This window comes from Protopterus annectens, chromosome 11.part0 (genome assembly GCF_019279795.1).
Source record: "Protopterus annectens isolate FY-2018-M chromosome 11.part0, PAN1.0, whole genome shotgun sequence".
NCBI lineage: Eukaryota > Metazoa > Chordata > Ceratodontiformes > Protopteridae > Protopterus > Protopterus annectens.
The window spans coordinates 1120593056-1120610981 of NC_056745.1; the positions used below are offsets into that span (position 1 = coordinate 1120593056).

At 42.0% G+C, this 17926-nt stretch overlaps 1 protein-coding gene across 1 annotated transcript in view; it reads left to right on the top strand.

Annotated features, from left to right (window-relative positions):
* KDM5A (lysine demethylase 5A) overlaps window positions 1-17926 on the top strand; it is a 2605143-nt gene that overhangs the window by 1382833 nt on the left and 1204384 nt on the right. The window contains exon 15 of the mRNA XM_044088480.1: window positions 963-1144. Within this exon, the coding sequence (XP_043944415.1) occupies window positions 963-1144 (182 nt within the window). The remainder of the gene's footprint in view (window positions 1-962; window positions 1145-17926) is intronic.

Below are 17926 nucleotides of genomic sequence, written 5' to 3' on the forward strand. Positions count from 1 at the left end.
CTGTTTATGTACAGAGAGCAAAATGACCACAAATATTTAACAGTCCTAGAGCATTCTTTTTAAAAATGATTAGTAGTAAATGGGTTTGGCATGATTTGACATTTCAGTGTTAAAGGCTTTGATGTTTGGAAATTTCACCTTTTGATCCTTCTTCAGCTATAGTTTACTTGTGATTCTTTGTAGCAATCTAGCCTCTGAAGAGAATTTCCAGTATATATGTAAGACTTAAATACTTACCCTCTCAATTGATCTTTGAAGGAGTCCTTCTCAGTAGGTACTTACTACACTCAGACCACCCACCTTTGTCTGGCCAGCCTTTTCTTCCAGTGATTTCTGTTACTATGGGGAAGTACATGTCTATGTAAAATTTTACATTGTTGTTTATGATTTCTTTCTTCCTAAATCAGTGGGGCATACTGAATACTTTCCTAATCCAGAGGGTGATGGTGTGTGCAAGCAGCTGGCACACTTGCCTAAATCATGGAAGCTGAAAATGAAAGGGGAAAATTAGCCTAAGGATTGTAGGAAATTAAATCCAAGCACTGTGACACTGAGGATGACTTCCTGTCAGATCATCTGATATGAAGAGCATGTTTCTTATACACTGTAGCTTTGAATGCATTGCCTGTGAAAAGTCAGCAGACAACATATGCAGTAGAACCATGTTTGTTTTACCCCTAAACTTAAAACATTTCAGTTGAATTAAAATCTTTAAATAGCTTTGACAGATTAGAAACATTTCTTTTTTTTTTCTTTATAGACATCATAGAAATAAAATATGCTTCTTTTATGAAACAAGCAGTGCTAGTTTTGGTAAGATCTGTAATGGTTTAAAAGTGACAGAAACATGTTTAAGCTTTGACATTAAAATGCTAGCTATATGATGAAATGCTTCTCTTGATTTTATTTTTATTCTTTAATTTCTGATTGTCTTGAATCTTAACTTGATTTTAACATTTTAGGGTGTGACAATGTCAGAACAAGAAGTGTTTGAGCTGGTACCAGATGACGAACGACAGTGTGAGATCTGCAAAACCACATGCTTCCTGTCAGCCTTGACATGCACATGCAAACGGGACAGACTGGTATGCTTGTACCATGCTGTTGACTTGTGCCAGTGCCCTGCTCAAAAGAAATGTCTTCGGTAAGTAATGATAACAGCAGTTTATTTGTTACACATGATGTTTGATAGACATAGGTTTTAGCCTGATGTTAAGAGTTTGATTTTAAGACTGTGTGACCTGAAGAAAAATACTGAAGAACATTTTGTGTTAATTTCTGTTTAGAACTGTGTGTTGTTCATAAGAATCATTGCTGCAGCATGGTTACTCATAGATGAGAATTAGATACAGGCAGATATCCACCCATCTGGCCAGACTTCTGAAGCATTGAGTATTGCTGGTGCAGACTTGCATGCTGTCCATTCAGAGGACATCAGTATGATCTCAGATAGAATACCCCACACCATCTTTAGTTCTTCTTGCCACATCATTTTGTTTGGTAGTCAGTCTGTCATTGTCATGCAGTTAACCACCACAGTGATGGAGCACCCCTCATGACAAATGTTTTCCTTATTTTGTTAATGCTCTGTTGCATGTGTTGTACTTTGTACATTACTGTACCCTGGCTTTTCAATTGTGTTTCTTAATTTTTTTTGTTCCTGAGATTGATGACATCCGCAGAAAAGATGTTAAACAAGTGTGCTTGTGCTCAACAGATCCCACAGAAGGATTTTTTGTGTAGGAAAATGCCATCTAGTTTTCTCTTGTAAACCTTGTTTTGTAGGGCTAAACATTATAGAGGACAGTACCTTAATAGACAGATTTGTAGCCTCCATCACGCAGAGAACTGGGTAAACCTTAACAGTTACAGGAGGACAAAAATTTGTGTAACAGCCCTGTTGGTGGTCCTTGCTTTATGATAGGCGAGGCTCAAAAGTGGCTCCCGTTATTAATGTTTGGCTGTATGGTAAAGGGAGCAGTGTGCCAGGCATATTTGGCAAGAAAATGTATACCTCAGCCTGTTTAGGTGCTTGTACTATTAATTGATGAGTGCACATGTAGCATTACCAAAAAAAGATACCCTCAGGCATGCAAAAGAAATGGCAGAGTCTGTTCCTGATACTAAACTAGGACAGAAGTACATTCAGATATCCTTAAAGGTAGGCAGACATGATGTCAGAAGTGGCTACAAATTTCATGGATACTTCAGCTAAATCAGCTGCCTCTGGCACTGTGAGCAAGGAGCATTGCTTGGTTAAGGATATATCTCTTACCAGAGGATGTTGAGGGGCAGATGCATAATACAACTGTAGACAAGTAGCTTTAGTTTGGTCCTCCATCCCAAAAAAACATTTAAGAAGCTAGAGGAAAACTAAAAGACTATTCAGACATTGAAACAGTTATTTCAGATTCTCCTCCCCAAGCACAACAGGAGTTTTCCCAACAAAGCAGTCTCAGTCTGACCAATATACACATAAAAAAACCTTTAAAAAAGGCTTTTAGTATAGAAGGTAGAGGCCAAGGCAGTCAACAGAAGAGAAATAAAGACATTGGTCTGACCTTCTTAAGACCTTGCCCTTTATTGCTGAATAGACAAGCCCCCTTCCCTCCCCCTCTCCTGCTGCTTAAGGGGAAAACTTACACAAGGCTAGCCCCGACTGCAGACTCCTAATTCACTTGATAGAACAGAGAACTCTAAATCTCATGACTGTGAGGTTAGAGCCCCACAAAAGGTAACCTTTTTTGTGAGACTTGCCACATTGGTTTGAAGCTTAGAATGAACTGTTTTGGAGACTAAGAAATCACTTGTCCATGTCATACATTATCCATCGGGGCATGGCACTTAAAATCTTTCTGAAAGTTACTGACGTCTTCTACCACCATTACATCTAGCCTTTTCAGCCAGTTACCTCATTGTACCTGTCCAGCTGCCATCAGTGGAACTACAAACTATTAATTGTGTTTTCTTAGCCAACCTTCTCTCCCTATGCATTCTGAGGCAGCATAGTGACTGCCTATTTTTTATTGACGATTCACTGTTATTGTCTAATACAAATGAGAGATAAATTTGCATACACACACTGGATGCAGATATCTTGGATCTTGTCAGTAAGCATAAACCCGGATATACCGAGGTAGTAAAAAAAAAAAAAACTGCCCAAATCCTCCAAGGCACGTGATAGGGCATCTCAGCCAAACATAGCCTCATACTCACTAAGTCCGCTGCTCACATAGGTATACCAAGATCCATACCTTGTAGCAACACATTGGCACATAGTGTTACAAGGACTCCTTGTGCTAAAATGGATCTGCCGTTAAGGCATACAGTGCCTACAACCAAATGGATCTTAGCATCTAAAATGTTCTAGCTGTTGGAGATGCCATTATCAGACAGTACATTCACCAGACTGGCAAGGGATAAAGTGACTCAGTTGTCTGTCAGGTTCTGGGACTGTGGATGTCTCCACTGACCTCCAGGCTCTAAAACATCCAATGTATGGTCATTTCTTTGTCATTATTCATGTTGGAATGAATGATTTTAGGTGGCTCACCTTTGAGGAGAATCAGAGAGACATGATAGAGCTCTCATCGTATGTCCTTAAGCAAAGGAAATCCCTTGTTTGAGTATTCTACACTCACCTAAAGAGATACCTAAATGCATGTCTGTCAGCATTGCCTCAGTGATTAGCTACATAAATAGTGTTATTCGAGGGGAGACAGTTTGTGGCAGCTTGGGAGAACATGCTAAACAGAGCTTCTGCTTCACCAGGATCGGACTGCACCTGCTTTCAAGGGCTTACACATAAAGACAAGAACCTTTTCCAGTCCTGTTTAGTCCTTTTTAGCCAGAGTTGTATTGACGTTCCAGCTTTACAAATTCCAATCTGCTGAGCATCAGGGTGGCTGTACGCAAAACAAGAAGCCTCAGAGGCAAAATATCTGACTTGGAAATTTTCGTTTACCTGGAGAACATACACATCTGTGTAGCTTCTGAAACATGGTACCAGTCTACAGAAAGCACTCTTTCTGTTACTAGGTTCACTGTCTTTTATTCATTCAGGACCACTGGTTGTGGCAGGAAGAGTATCCATATTAGAGATCTCATACCTACATATATTGTGCCAGATGACTTCAGTGTTGATTTAGTACATGTCCAATTCACTTTCAGGAAAACAAATTTTTACTGCAGCAGTAATTGCAAATGTTTTTTGTATATGTTACTGTTGCATTAGTCATCACAACTGGGACTTTGTTTACAGAAGGCCTGAAGTTCAGTCCATCTTCCAAAGCTCAATACCATTCCCCCACCAGACCTAGCAGACATCCACCCTTTAGGGACATCAGGACATACCCTGTATAAAGCTAACATCTATGCATGACATTTCAAATCTTTCTTGTTCTTTATAGCTTATGTACTGTTTAATATTTTGCATTCATAGCTCACGGTTTGTCAGTCTTCTGAAGTGCTTGGACAGGTAAGTATTACACTGGGATTTTTTTAATTTGTCATTTATTATGTTTTGTTATTGACAGTTGATTCCAAGTAAGACTTGAAGGTTCAGTAAGGTGTTTTAGGGCATGTCCGCTCCTAAGAAAGAAGGCATGTGCTCCTTTGATAAATTACACACAAAAGTTACCATAATTTGTGCATTTTATGTTTTTTTATTTTAAAACATATTTATTAAATCATCACATTTAAAGTTGTAACATGTTCACATACATTAACAGAAAATCAACAGTTTTGATTATTATCGTTGTTCAGTAGTATACATATAGGCTTTCTTTTTGACTGTTTTCATTCACTCCATTATTACATAAATTTCTCAATATCTGCCTGCCCTTAAACTTCACTCCTCCTCCTGGATAGTATTCTGCATGTATTCCCACAAATTCCATTCACTGCTATGAAATTTACTCAGAATTCAAACTATAGGTCATCTGGCACCCCTGGGGATTTCCTTTTCGAAGTTGAAAGTTAAGAGGGCAAAAAGAAAAAAAAAAGTTGAGTAACAAAAACAAAAGTACTTCTGGACTCCAGTAAGTATAACAAGCTGCTTGCTAAAACTGGAAAAAGCGATTTGCTAAGGTTAGCAGTTGGAAATATTGAGTTTAGCCATGACTGCAAATGCAGAATCTGTGTAAATCAATGCCTGTACTACACTCTCATACCGCTGGCCCCTGTCAGCCATACCTCCTTCACAGCTTGCACCCAGGGAAGCTGTCCCTTTCATCCTGTCCTAGTTATGGCTCTGAATTTTTCCTTTTCTGATGTTCTTCGTGTTTCACTGTTGCAGTCATTACATTTGGGTAATCTGCTGGCAGGTTGCCCTCAGTCAGTCTGAATTCCAAAGTCTTGGATCCTGCGTCGGCCGCTGTCTTCTCTTCCATGACGTCAGGTCGTCAGGGGTATAAAACATGCAGCCGACGCCATTTTCTTTACTCTTTCTTGCCGCGCAGTGCCCGAAGCAGAAGCATTTCGCAAGTGCCGATCGGCCGACTAATGAAATATTTGAGTTTGAGTTTCAGAACCGAAGTCTTCACTAAAGCTAAGTACCCCGTTGGGGAAACTTTTTTCTTGCTTTTTACCGGTCAGAAAAAGTTAATAATTGTATTACTTGTGGGAAACAAATACCTCATAAGGATTTTCATCTATACTGTATTCCTTGCATAGGCCCTGATCACAACGTACCTGGCTGTCGGTTTTGTGCTAGATTTAACCAACGCACTATTACGCGTTGGTATATTTCTGCATCAAAGTATTTAGGAAACAGATTTAACTACCCAGAAATGTCGTCAGATAGCAATCCAACTACCGGAGTACATAAAAAACACAAAGAAAAGGACAGAGAAAGGCAGTCGAGATCCAAAACCGACGACAAAGCTTCTCCTAAGCCAGTCGCCGGTACTCAGTGAGGTGCATTCGCAGCCCCTGATACCCACTACCTTTGAGTCACAGGCCTCTACTGACACCTATGTGGAGTCCGGCATGCCACAAGATACTCAAGGTATTGGACCGACGGATGTATCTCCCTCAGATGGGTCCGGAGCCACTGAGCAGGCACCAGCTTCTGAGGGTGTATTCATACCTCAACATTTATATATCAAACCAACGACAGCTGCAAAATCAAAGACAAAAGCAACTTCTAAAACTAAAAAACTGACGCATGAGCCACGTGCACAGGCCTCTATGCCTAAAAAACAGATGATCAAAAATGGCTGAAGACCTTATTACCTTGATCAGGGGTACCCATCCCCCTCCAGATAAGAGGCCTAGGCAAGACACTGATTATGAATCATCAGATCAGGTTTCTATTTCATCTGATTCCTCTTCTGATCAGGAATTATCTATACCTCCCTATGAGGATTCTGATGCTGAGGAGTCTATTCCATCTGCATCTCCTCCTGAGGATTATTCATTTGCAGAAACCTTGCATTCTTTGAGGGAGCATTTTCACTGGGAGAGTCAAGACTTCTCAGAATCAAAAAAGAGGCTCAGGGATTTCCTTCTTCTCCCTCAGCACAAGCCTTTAGCCATTCCCCCTGTGTTAGACATTGTGGATGATGTGTTTTCAGAGTCAAGCTTGACCTCTGACTCCCAGTAAGCCAGACAGATATTACAGGGTCCCTGATTCACATAAATCTTTATTTAGAAACCCTGCTGCTGATCCTGAAACTATTTCACAGGGCCCAAAGGGAGTTGAGGCCTCAACAGCAAAAAATCCTACCATCTCTGACAGAGATTCAAGGGTTTTGGACAGATGGGGAAAAAAAGGTTTATACATCTGCAGCCGTGGCAATCAGGGCCTTAAACTGTCAATTTCATATGCTTAAGTACCAACAACATGTTATGGGATTGCTGAAACAGAAAATGATATTGATTTCAGAATGTACAGAATTGCAGGAATTATTGCATGCAGCTGAACAAGTTGGAAAGCATACTTTGCAATGTGGTTTTGATTCTTTAGAGGCCTCCTGCAGGGCCGCAGTTACTGGATCTGTGATTAGGAGACATGCCTGGATAAAGGAACAGAATTTGCCTGATCATGTTAAAGCTAAATTGTTAGATGCACCTTTATAGCATGATTCTTTATTTAGTATAAAGGCAGAAGAGGTTTTAAAGAAAATGGAAGACAAAGCTAAGTCTATGCAAACTGTTAAAGACTTCTTACAAGTGCAGCCACCAAGATTCAGTAGACACTGGCCTACAAACAATTGGTTCTTTCCTGTGTCAGACAGAACTAAAAGGGGCAAATAAAGATGCCCTAAGGGTTCCAGATACCAGGCGCAAGACACATATAGGTCAAAGCAATTGGGTGCATCCACCTCCAAACCTACAGAAAGCAATCCCAATGACTTCCCTCTGCCTACACCAAGCACTTATCTTTTGGCAGCACCTATAGGGGGGAAATTAGCACTTTTTGCTCAAAATTGGCAGTTAATAACCCAGGACAAGTGGGGTACTAAACATCGTATCACAGGGTACAGATTCCATTTCCACACTCTGCCAATGGCAAATGGTTGGCCAGATCTGCCAAAAATTCAATGGGCAGAGGCACAGAAGCAGGTTACGTCACTCATGGATATGAGGGCCATTCAGACAGTACCAGAACAGGAAAAAGGAAAAGGTTTTTACTCAAGACTGTTCTTGGTACCCAGAAAGGACCAGGCCTGGCGGCTAATACTGGATTTATCGATTTTGAACACATACCTGGACATTCCAAAATTCAAAATGCTGACTTTGCAGCAGCTTCTGCCCATGCTGGGCAAGAATGCTTGCCTGGTGACTTTAGACCTAAAAGAGGCATATCTGCATGTCACAATAAGACCGTCATGCAGAAGATACCTCGGATTCAAGGCTGGCTTGATGCATTACCAATTCTCTGCACTGCCCTTTGGCTTATCTACTGCGCCCAGGGTCTTTACAAAGTGCCTGGCACCAGTAATTGCATTTTGCAGACAAAGAAGTATACAAATATATCCTTACTTGGACGACTATCTCATTCAAGCAGAGAACAAGGACACTCTTCTTTGACACCTGACATTTGTGAAAAGGTTTCTAACATGCCTAGGATACACAATAAATGAAAATAAATCACAACTGGTACCCTCTCAAAAGATAACATTCCTGGGTGCAAGCTTGAATACAACTGCCTAGATGGCTTACCTCACGCCATACAAACAAAGGCAACTGACTACTTACTTCAAACTGATGGCAACAAAAGCACAGTCTTCTGCAAGACAAATTCTGCAGGCTCTGGGCTTCATGGCATCCTGCATCCTACTAATTCCATATACAAGACTGCATATGAGGAAACGTCAATGGTATCTAAAAAGTTTATGGAGTCAGCATTCACATAGTCTGGAAACAATGATTCATCTCATTCCCTGCCTGCAACAGGAGTTTCTATGGTGGGCAAAGGCATGTCACCAAAACATGGGACGGCCCTTCACTCTACCCCCTGCCAGCCAAACCTTAACAACAGACGCATCAGATTATGCCTGGGGGGCCCACATAGCAGGAAGATGCATTCAGGGCATATGGGCACCAAAACAAATGCATCTACATATCAACCAGAAAGAGATGCTAGCTGTTCAACATGCCCTAACAGCCTTCAAGGACTTACTTCATCCAGGACAACTACTGATAAAGACGGACAACACCACAGTCATGTGGTATATAAACAAGCAAGGGGGCACACATTCATACCCCCTTTGCAGATTAGCCATGGCACTGTGGGACACAGCTTTGACCTACCAAATACATCTTCAGCTCAGTTCCTGCCAGGAAAACAAAACACTCTGGCAGATGATTTAAGCAGAAACCTTATGGATCCTCACGAGTGGAAACTAAATCCACAATACTTCAGCATGATAACGGAGAAATGGGGGAGCCCAGACATAGATCTATTTGCCTCTCCTCAAAATTATCAATTGAAAAGTTTCTGCACAAGGACTTATCACAGGCAAGCATGGAAAGTGGACGCCCTGTCCTTCAGTTGGAAAAAACTATCAGTTTACGCCTTTCCTCCTCTGCCTCTTCTACCCAAGGTCCTCCTAAAAGTCAGACAAGAGAAGCCAAAGATCATATTAATTGCCCCGGACTGGCTCCGCCAGTACTGGTACCCAATCCTAAGGAACTTGTCTCAATACCCAGATTGGACCTTGCCTCAAAGACCACAATTACTGCCCCAGCAAAACAATCAGATCATGCACAATCAACTACAGACTCTGAACCTGGCAGCATGGCTAATCATGTAGTCATGCAAACGACACCTCTCAGTAAAGCTGTGATGGATGTCATTTTGGAAGCCAGGAGGCCTAGTACTAGAAAATCTTATGCTGACAAATGGAAGAGATTCTGTGCTTGGAATCAAGCACAAGGAACTGATACAGCAGAACCACATATTCCTCAGATATTACAATACTTGACTGAGATGCTTGACAAAGGCCTGTCTTTCTCATCAATCAAAATCCATGCCTCTGCCATTTCGGCTCATTACAATACAGAGCCACCAATCTTTTCTCATCCTTTAATAAAGCAGTATCTTAGAGGAGCCAAAAATTTAAGGCCTCCTAGAAAATCACCATTACCTGCATGGAACCTCAATTATGTGTTGGAAAAGCTCACCCTGCTTCCATTTGAACCAGCTGCTACCGCTGATATAAAGTTCTTATCATGGAAGACAGCTCTGCTACTAGCAATTACTTCAGCAAGAAGAGTTTCAGAGCTACAGGCCCTCATGGCTGTAGAGCCTTTTATCATATTTTTACCCAGACGGGGTGTCTCTGAGGACAAGTCCTACTTTTATGCCTAAGGTGGTTTCCAGTGTGGCTCTTAACCAAACAATTCATCTGCCAACTTTTTATCCAAATCCGCAGAACAAAGGGGAGAGAATTCTGCATTCCTTGGACGTACACAGACAGCTAAGATTCTACTTGAGCAGGACTAAAGCTCTAAGAAAAACTGAGCAATTACTAGAGTCATACGCTGCAAGATCAGAAGGAAAGCCTATTTCAAAGCAGACAATTTCAAAGTGGATAAGCCACTGCATCCATTTCTGCTACTTACACCATGGTAAACCTGTGCCCAAGGGCATTAGGTCTCATTCCACCAGAGCTGCAGCTACTTCAGCAACCTTTCTCAGTGGAGTACCAACCAGAGACATTCTAGAGGCTACTACTTGGATTTCTGTTCACACCTTTACAAAGTATTACCATTTGCCTCTCTACTCTAAGTCCAGGGCAGGCTTTGCCACTGCAGTGCTGCAGAGCCTTATAGCCGCACCTAATGCTGTTTAGCTCCAGCCTCCCAACCATAGCTTTGGGATTCTACCCAAATGTAATGACTGCAACAGTGAAACACGAAGAACACAGTACAGTTGTGTACACTTACCATAAATGTAGATGTTCGAGTGTATTCACTGTTGCAGTCCAGGTTACCCTCCCGCCATCCCCCTGTCATTCTAAGTTTGTCTTTCCTTCTCTGTCTTCTACAACCTATGTGGTGTCTTTGCTTGTAGATGAAGGTAAAGTTTATATTGATGCATGTGTATATATATATATATATTTATATAATATTGCTACCTTTTTGGGGGCACCTGACATCGGGGGCAAGAAAAACTAAAGAAAATGGCATTGGCTGCATGTTTTATAACCCTGATGACCTGACGTCATGGAAGAGAAGACAGCGGTCGACGCAGGACCCAAGACTTTGGAATTCAGGCTGACTGAGGGCAACCTGCCAGCAGATTACCCAAATGTAATGACTGCAACAGTGAATACACTCGAACATCTACATTTATGGTAAGTGTACACAACTGTACTTGCCAAAGATCCCACACTGGGACAGCTGTAAACGACATGATGGTCAGTCAGCCACCATCTTTAAAATTCATATGACAATATTACTGTTGTCATTGTGTTAGTATCCGTATTTTTCTGTGTAAAGTGTTGTCTGTGTAAGTAATGCATTTTCACTACCCTGGTTAACATAATATACAAACAGATAAGGGATAACTATGTCTTTCATAGATATTTCCATTTGTATCTTTTTCTTATCCCCCCCCCCACCAAAAAAAAAAAACAGTGTAAGAAACTTCTCTGTGTGGAATAACTTCAATTAATATATATATGTGTGTGTATATATATATATATATATATATATATATATATATATATATATATAGTTAACCACAATTTACATATATATATATATATATATATATATATGTGTGTGTGTGTGTGTGTGTGTGTGTGTATATATATATATATATATATATATATATATATATATATATATATGTATGTATGTGTGTGTGTGTGTGTGTATATATATATATATATATATATATATATATATATATATATATATATAAAGAGAGAGTGTGTTAATCCACAGAGATTACTTGTTTTTTGTTATTTCCCCATTCCTGTGCTTTATGCATATTTTCATAACATTTCTAATACAGCTGTAGGATTTCTGGTTATTTTTCTTGGTACAGGCTCCCTATGTTTGGAGATAACCATTTCTGTTCCCCAAGTCCTGCTAAATGTTTTTGTGCTCCGGAGTTATCATCAAGATAGAAGCTTAACAGCCTTTGTAAATTCATGCATGTTATCCATCTACTCTCTTAGTTTTCCTTTAGTACTCTACAGTTGCTCCTCTTCTTTTTCTGTGAGATTCCCTTTATTCTGCAATACTTTAACTTTTGTCAGGCTCCTTAACTAACTCATGATCCGATGTTGTCTGCTCTGTCTAGCTTCAACCTGTAGGACTTTGGATCCAACACTGGCCATTTCCTAAGTCTTTAGCCTGTTTGGCTCTGCCTCCCTTACCCATAACTCCCTACTTCTCCATCAGCTTCCCAGATCTTGTTTGCCGCCATTCGTGTGTGCAGCTTGGTCTTTGGCTCAGCAAAGCTTTTTCCTTTTAGAGAAGTTAGTGCAGTGTTTTGTTGAGATTCGTTCTTCCCTTACTTCTGTGAGTCTTTTTTTTTGTTTTTTTGTGTCTTTAGAGAGTAAGGTATCAGGTAGCTAGATAGTTAAGTTAACTTCTGCCCTCCCTTATCCCTTCCCACCATTTTACCTGTCTCTCGCTGGTGGTGGTTATGTGTTTAGGTATTGCTGGAGATGGACAGGGGATTTAGTAAGCGTGTTTCCTGCAGGCACAAGATGTTCATCGTGTTTCACTGTTGCAGCCATTACACTTGGGTTATCCTGCTGGCAGGCGACCCGCAGTCTGCCCGAGTTCCAAAGTCTTGGTCCGGTGTCGGTTGCTGTCGCCTCTTCCCTGACGTCAGTGCACCAGGGGTATAAAAGTTCCAACCGATGCCATTTTCTCCAGTCTTTCTTGCTGCGCGGTGGCCGAAGCAAAAGCAGTTCAAAAGTGCCGGTGGGCCGACTCCTGAGATTTTCAAAATTGAGTTTCAGAACTGAAGTCTTCAATAAAGCTAAGTACCCCGTTGGGGAAACATTTTCTTGCTCCAGACCGATGTCAGTAAAAGTTAATAATTGTATTTCTTGTGGGAAGCAAATACCTCATAAGGACTTTCACTCTTACTGTATTCCTTGCCTAGGCCCTGACCACGACGTTACTAGTTGTCGGTTTTGTGCTAGATTCAATAAACCCACTATTAAACGTCGATTTGATTTTGCTTTACATTATTTTGACCGAAGGTTTAACTACATAATGCCGTCGGAACAACCGACGACAGGAATTTATAAAAAACGCAAAGACAAAGAAAAGGACAGGCATCCGAGGTCCAAAACCGACGACGAAGCCTCTTCTATGCCATTCGCCGGTTCTCAGTGAGGCGCTTTCGCAGCCCCTAACACCCGCTACCTCAGAGCCACAGGCTGTAACCAACAGCCACGTGGAGGCACCGAGGTCTGTGGAAACTCGAGGTATTGGGCCTACAGAAACTGTGCCCTCAGATGGGTCCGGAGCCGCTGAGCAGGCATTGGCTTTTGAGGGTGTTTTCAGACCTTCACAGCTTACAATTAAGTCCACTACAGCAGCAAAGGCTAAGTCAAGAACACCATTAAAGACAAGGAAACAATTACAGCATTCTCCAGAACAGTCATCCATGCCAAAGAAACAGATGCTTAAAATGGCCGAAGACCTAATTACTTTAATCAGGGGTTCCCATCCCCCGCCTGGCAAAAGGCCTAGGCAAGACACGGATTATGAGTCCTCTGACCAGGTTTCCATTTCCTCTGATTCCTCTTCTGATCAGGGATATTCTCTCCCTCCCTATGAGGCCTCTGATGCAGAAGAGTCCATACCTTAAGCCTCTCCGCCTGAGGATTATTCTTTTGGGGAAACCCTGCACACCATGAGGGAGCATTTCCATTGGGAGAGCCAAGATTATTCAGAATCCAAGAAAAGACTCAGAGACTTCCTTTTATTGCCTCAGCACAGGCCCCTGGCTATCCCCCCTGTACTTGATATTGTTGATGATGTTTTTTCTGAATCCAGTCTGTCTCCTGATTCTCTACCCCCTGCACCAGTCAAGCCAGACAGATACTACAGGGTCCCTGACTCTCGTAAATTTCTTTACAAAAACCCCACTGCAGACCCAGAAACAATTTCTCAGGGTCCTAAAGGGGTTAAAGCGTCTACTGCTAAAAATCCTGTCCCCTCGGATAGGGATTCCAGAGCTCTGGACAGATGGGGGAAAAAAGTTTACACCTGCTACTTTAGCTGAAAGAGCTTTAAACTGCCAGTTTCACATGCTTAAATATCAATAGTACCTCATGTCATTGTTAAAACAGAAAATGGTTTCTAATACAGAAAGTCCTGACAGTAAGGAAATGCAGGATTTATCGCATGCAGTTGAACAAGTGGGAAAGCATACTCTGCAATGTGGTTTTGATTCATTAGAGGCTTCTTGTAGAGCCGCAGTTACAGGCTCTGTTATTCGAAGGCATGCTTGGTTGAAAGAACAAAGTTTACCTGACCATGTTAAAGTAAAATTATTGGATGCTCCATTACAACATGATACTTTGTTTGGTGTTAAGGCAGAAGAGGTGTTAAAGAAAATGGAGGATAAAGCAAAGTCAATGCAGACAGTGAATGATTTCTTACAGGGTCAACCATCTAGATTTAGTAGAAACTGGCCTTTGAAAAATTGGTTCTTTCCAGTGTCAGACAGGCCACAAAGAGGCAGATCTCAGCCCCAAGGCTCCTACAGGCCTAAACAATGGGGTGCTTCAGCCCCCAAAGGAGGGGAAGACAAATCAAAACCTTATAGGAAACAGTCCCAATGACTTCCCTCTGCAAATGCCAAGCACTTACCTTTTGACAGCACCCCTAGGGGGAAAGCTAGCACTTCTCTCAAAAAAATTGGCACATGATCACCCAGGACCAATGGGTGATGAATATTGTTTCTCAGGGTTACAGGTTCCACTTCCACATGCTTCCAAAACCAAAAGGTATGCCAGACCTGCCACAAAACCAATGGGCAGAGGCACAAAAACAGATTGCTGCTCTTATGGACATGGGAGCTATTCAGAAAGTTCCACAACAAGAACAGGGACAAGGATTTTACTCAAGACTTTTCTTAGTACCCAGAAAGGACAAAGCCTGGAGACCAATACTGGACCTGTCAATCCTAAATACTTTCCTGGATGTTCCAAAATTCAAAAAACTACAGTAACTTCTGCCCATGCTGGGCAAGAAGGCTTGGCTAGTTACTTTGGACCTCAAGGAGGCATACCTGCATGTCCCAATCAGACAATCTTGCAGAAGATACCTCAGATTCATAGCAGGCTCAATGCATTACCAATTCTCTGCACTGCCCTTTGGCTTATCTACTGCGCCCAGGGTCTTCACAAAATGCCTGGCACCAGTAATTGCATTTTGCAGACAAAAAGGAATTCAGATATATCCCTACTTGGACGACTGCCTTATTCAAGCAGAGAGCAAGGACATTCTTCTAAGGCATCTGGCATTTGTAAAAAGATTGCTAATTTGCCTAGGGTACACAGTAAACGAAAATAAATCAAAACTAGTGCTCTCTCAAGAGATAATATTCCTGGGTGCAAGCTTAAATACAACTGCCCAGATGGCTTATCTCACGCCAGACAAACAAAGGCAACTGACTCATTACTTTCAAGTGATGGCAACAAAAACCCAGCTCCCTGCAAGAAAAATTCTGCAGGCCCTGGGCTTCATGGCATCCTGCATTCTACTAATTCTGTATGCAAAACTGCATATGAGGAAACTACAATGGTATCTAAAATGTGTTTGGACTCAGCATTGTCACAGCCTGGAGACAATCATAACTTTAATTCCCTGCCTACAACAGGAGTTTTGATGGTGGTCCCAGGCCTGTCACCACAACAAGGGACAGCCTTTCACCTTACCCACAGCCAGGCAGACAATAACAACGATGCATTGGGTTATGCCTGGGGGGCACATATGGCAGGAAAATGTATTCAGGGCACGTGGCCCAAGGAACAAATGCATCTTCACATCAATCAAAAAGAGATGCTAGCTGTACAGAATACCCTGACAGCTTTCAAGGACCTAATGCATCCAGGACAACTATTAATAAAGACGGACAATACCACAGTTATGTGGTACATAAACAAGCAAGGAGGCACACATTCCTACCCCATATGCAGACAAGCCATGACTTTGTGGAACACAGCACTGACCTACCAAGTACATCTGCAGGCACAATTCCTGCCAGGAACAAAAAATACACTGGCAGACGAACTAAGCAGGAATCTCATGGATCCTCATGAATGGAAGCTAAATCCACAAGTGTTCAACATGATAACAAGGAAATGGGGACGCCCAGACATGGATCTTTTTGCCTCCCCTCACAATTACCAAATACAGAAATTTTGCACAAGAACTTATCACTCTCAAGCATGGAAAGTGGATACTTTATCATTCAGCTGGAAAGGCCTGACAGTCTATGCCTTCCCTCCAATGCCTCTTCTCACCAAGGTGCTTCTAAAAGTCAGACAAGAAAGGCCAAAAATTATTCTGATTGCACCAGACTGGCCACACCAGCACTGGTACCCAATCCTAAAGAGTTTGTCTCAAGGCCCAGCTTGGCTTCTACCTCAAATTCCTCATCTTCTGACACAACAAAACAATCAGATTCTGCACAGTCAACTCAGAACCTTAAACCTGGCAGCATGGCATAATATAGCCACTCAGACTGCACTTCTCTCTAAAGCTGTTATGTATGTCATTTTAGAAGCCAGGAGGCCCAGCACTAGGAAATCTTATGCAGAAAAATGGAAGAGATTCTGTGCTTGGAACCAGGCACAAGGGTTCGAACCACTTGTCCCTAATATACCTCAGATTTTACAATACCTAACTGTGATGCTGCACAAAGGCTTATCTTTCTCATCAATTAAAATCCATGCCTCTGCCATTTCAGCTCACTACAATACGGAACCTCCTATTTTTTCAAATCCGCTGCTAAGACAGTACCTCAGAGGGGCAAAAAACATAAGACCCCCCCAAGGAGAGCACAAGTACCTACTTGGGACCTCAGTTTGTTTTAGAAAATCTCACACTGCCTCCTTTTGAACCAGCCAGCACAGCTGATCTAAAATTCTTGGCATGGAAAACTGCTCTGCTCCTAGCAATAACTTTAGCAAGAAGAGTCAGAGTTACAGGCATTAATGGCTGTGGAGCCTTTCCTCATTTTTCATCAGGACGGGGTTTCTCTTAGGACAAACCCAACATTCATGCCAAAAGTGGTCTCCAGTGTGGCCTTAAACAAAACCATTCATTTACCTACTTTTTACCCAAATCCCCAGAATAAAGGGGAGAGACTACTGCATGCTTTGGATATACACAGACAGCTACGATTCTACTTGGACAAAACAAAAGCTTTCAGAAAAACTGAGCAACTGTTTGTAGCATATGCTGCAGGATCACAAGGAAAGCCTATTACAAAGCAGATAATCTCGAAATGGATAGGACACCACATCCGCTTCTGTTATGCACAACATGGCAAATCAGTGCCTAAGGGCATTAGGCCTCATTCTACCAGAGCAGCAGCTTTCCTCAGAGGAGTACCAACCAAAGACATTTTAGAAGCTGCAACCTGGAGCTCAGTGCACACTTTCACCAAGCACCACCACTTACCTCTCTACTCTAAATATAGAGCAGGATTTGCCACTGCAGTTCTGCAGGGCTTGGTAGCTTCTCCAAATTCAATTTAGACCCAGCCACCCAACCTCAGCTTTGGGATTCTACCCAAGTGTAATGACTGCAACAGTGAAACACGATGAATATAGTACAGTTGTGTACCTACCATAAATGTAGATGTTCAAGTGTATTCACTGTTGCAGTCCAGGTTACCCACCCATCATCCCTCTTTTTTCATTGCTGGGACTTTTCTGTACTTCTCATCTCTGTACTACCTATGTGGAGTATTTCTTGTAGATGAAAGAAATGTTTATAGTAATATATGCATTTTTGGCATAATTTTATCTTTCCAGCCTTCCTATCTGGGGGCACCTGACATCTGGGGCAAGAAAAACTGAAGGAAATGGCATTGGTTGCAACTTTTATACCCCTGGCTCACTGACGTCAGGGAAGAGGCGACAGCAACCGACGCCGGGCCAAGACTTTGGAACTCGGGTCGCCTGCCAGCAGGATAACCCAAGTGTAATGACTGCAACAGTGAATACACTCGAACTTCTACATTTATGGTAGGTACACAACTGTACTTTGCCTTCCCAGGATGCACACTTGAAATGAGTCTCTTGTTTGGGTCCGGGGCATCTAGATTCTGGATGTTCCATTTGTGATCGCTTTGACACTTGAGCCATTAATGAGAGTAGGGCCACATTAGTGTTGAAAGGGCTTCTTCTGGCAGGCTCTTCTGCTCCTGCTCCCAAGACTGGGTCTGAGAAGTCCTGACAGCAAGACTCCGGATATTCCAAACAGG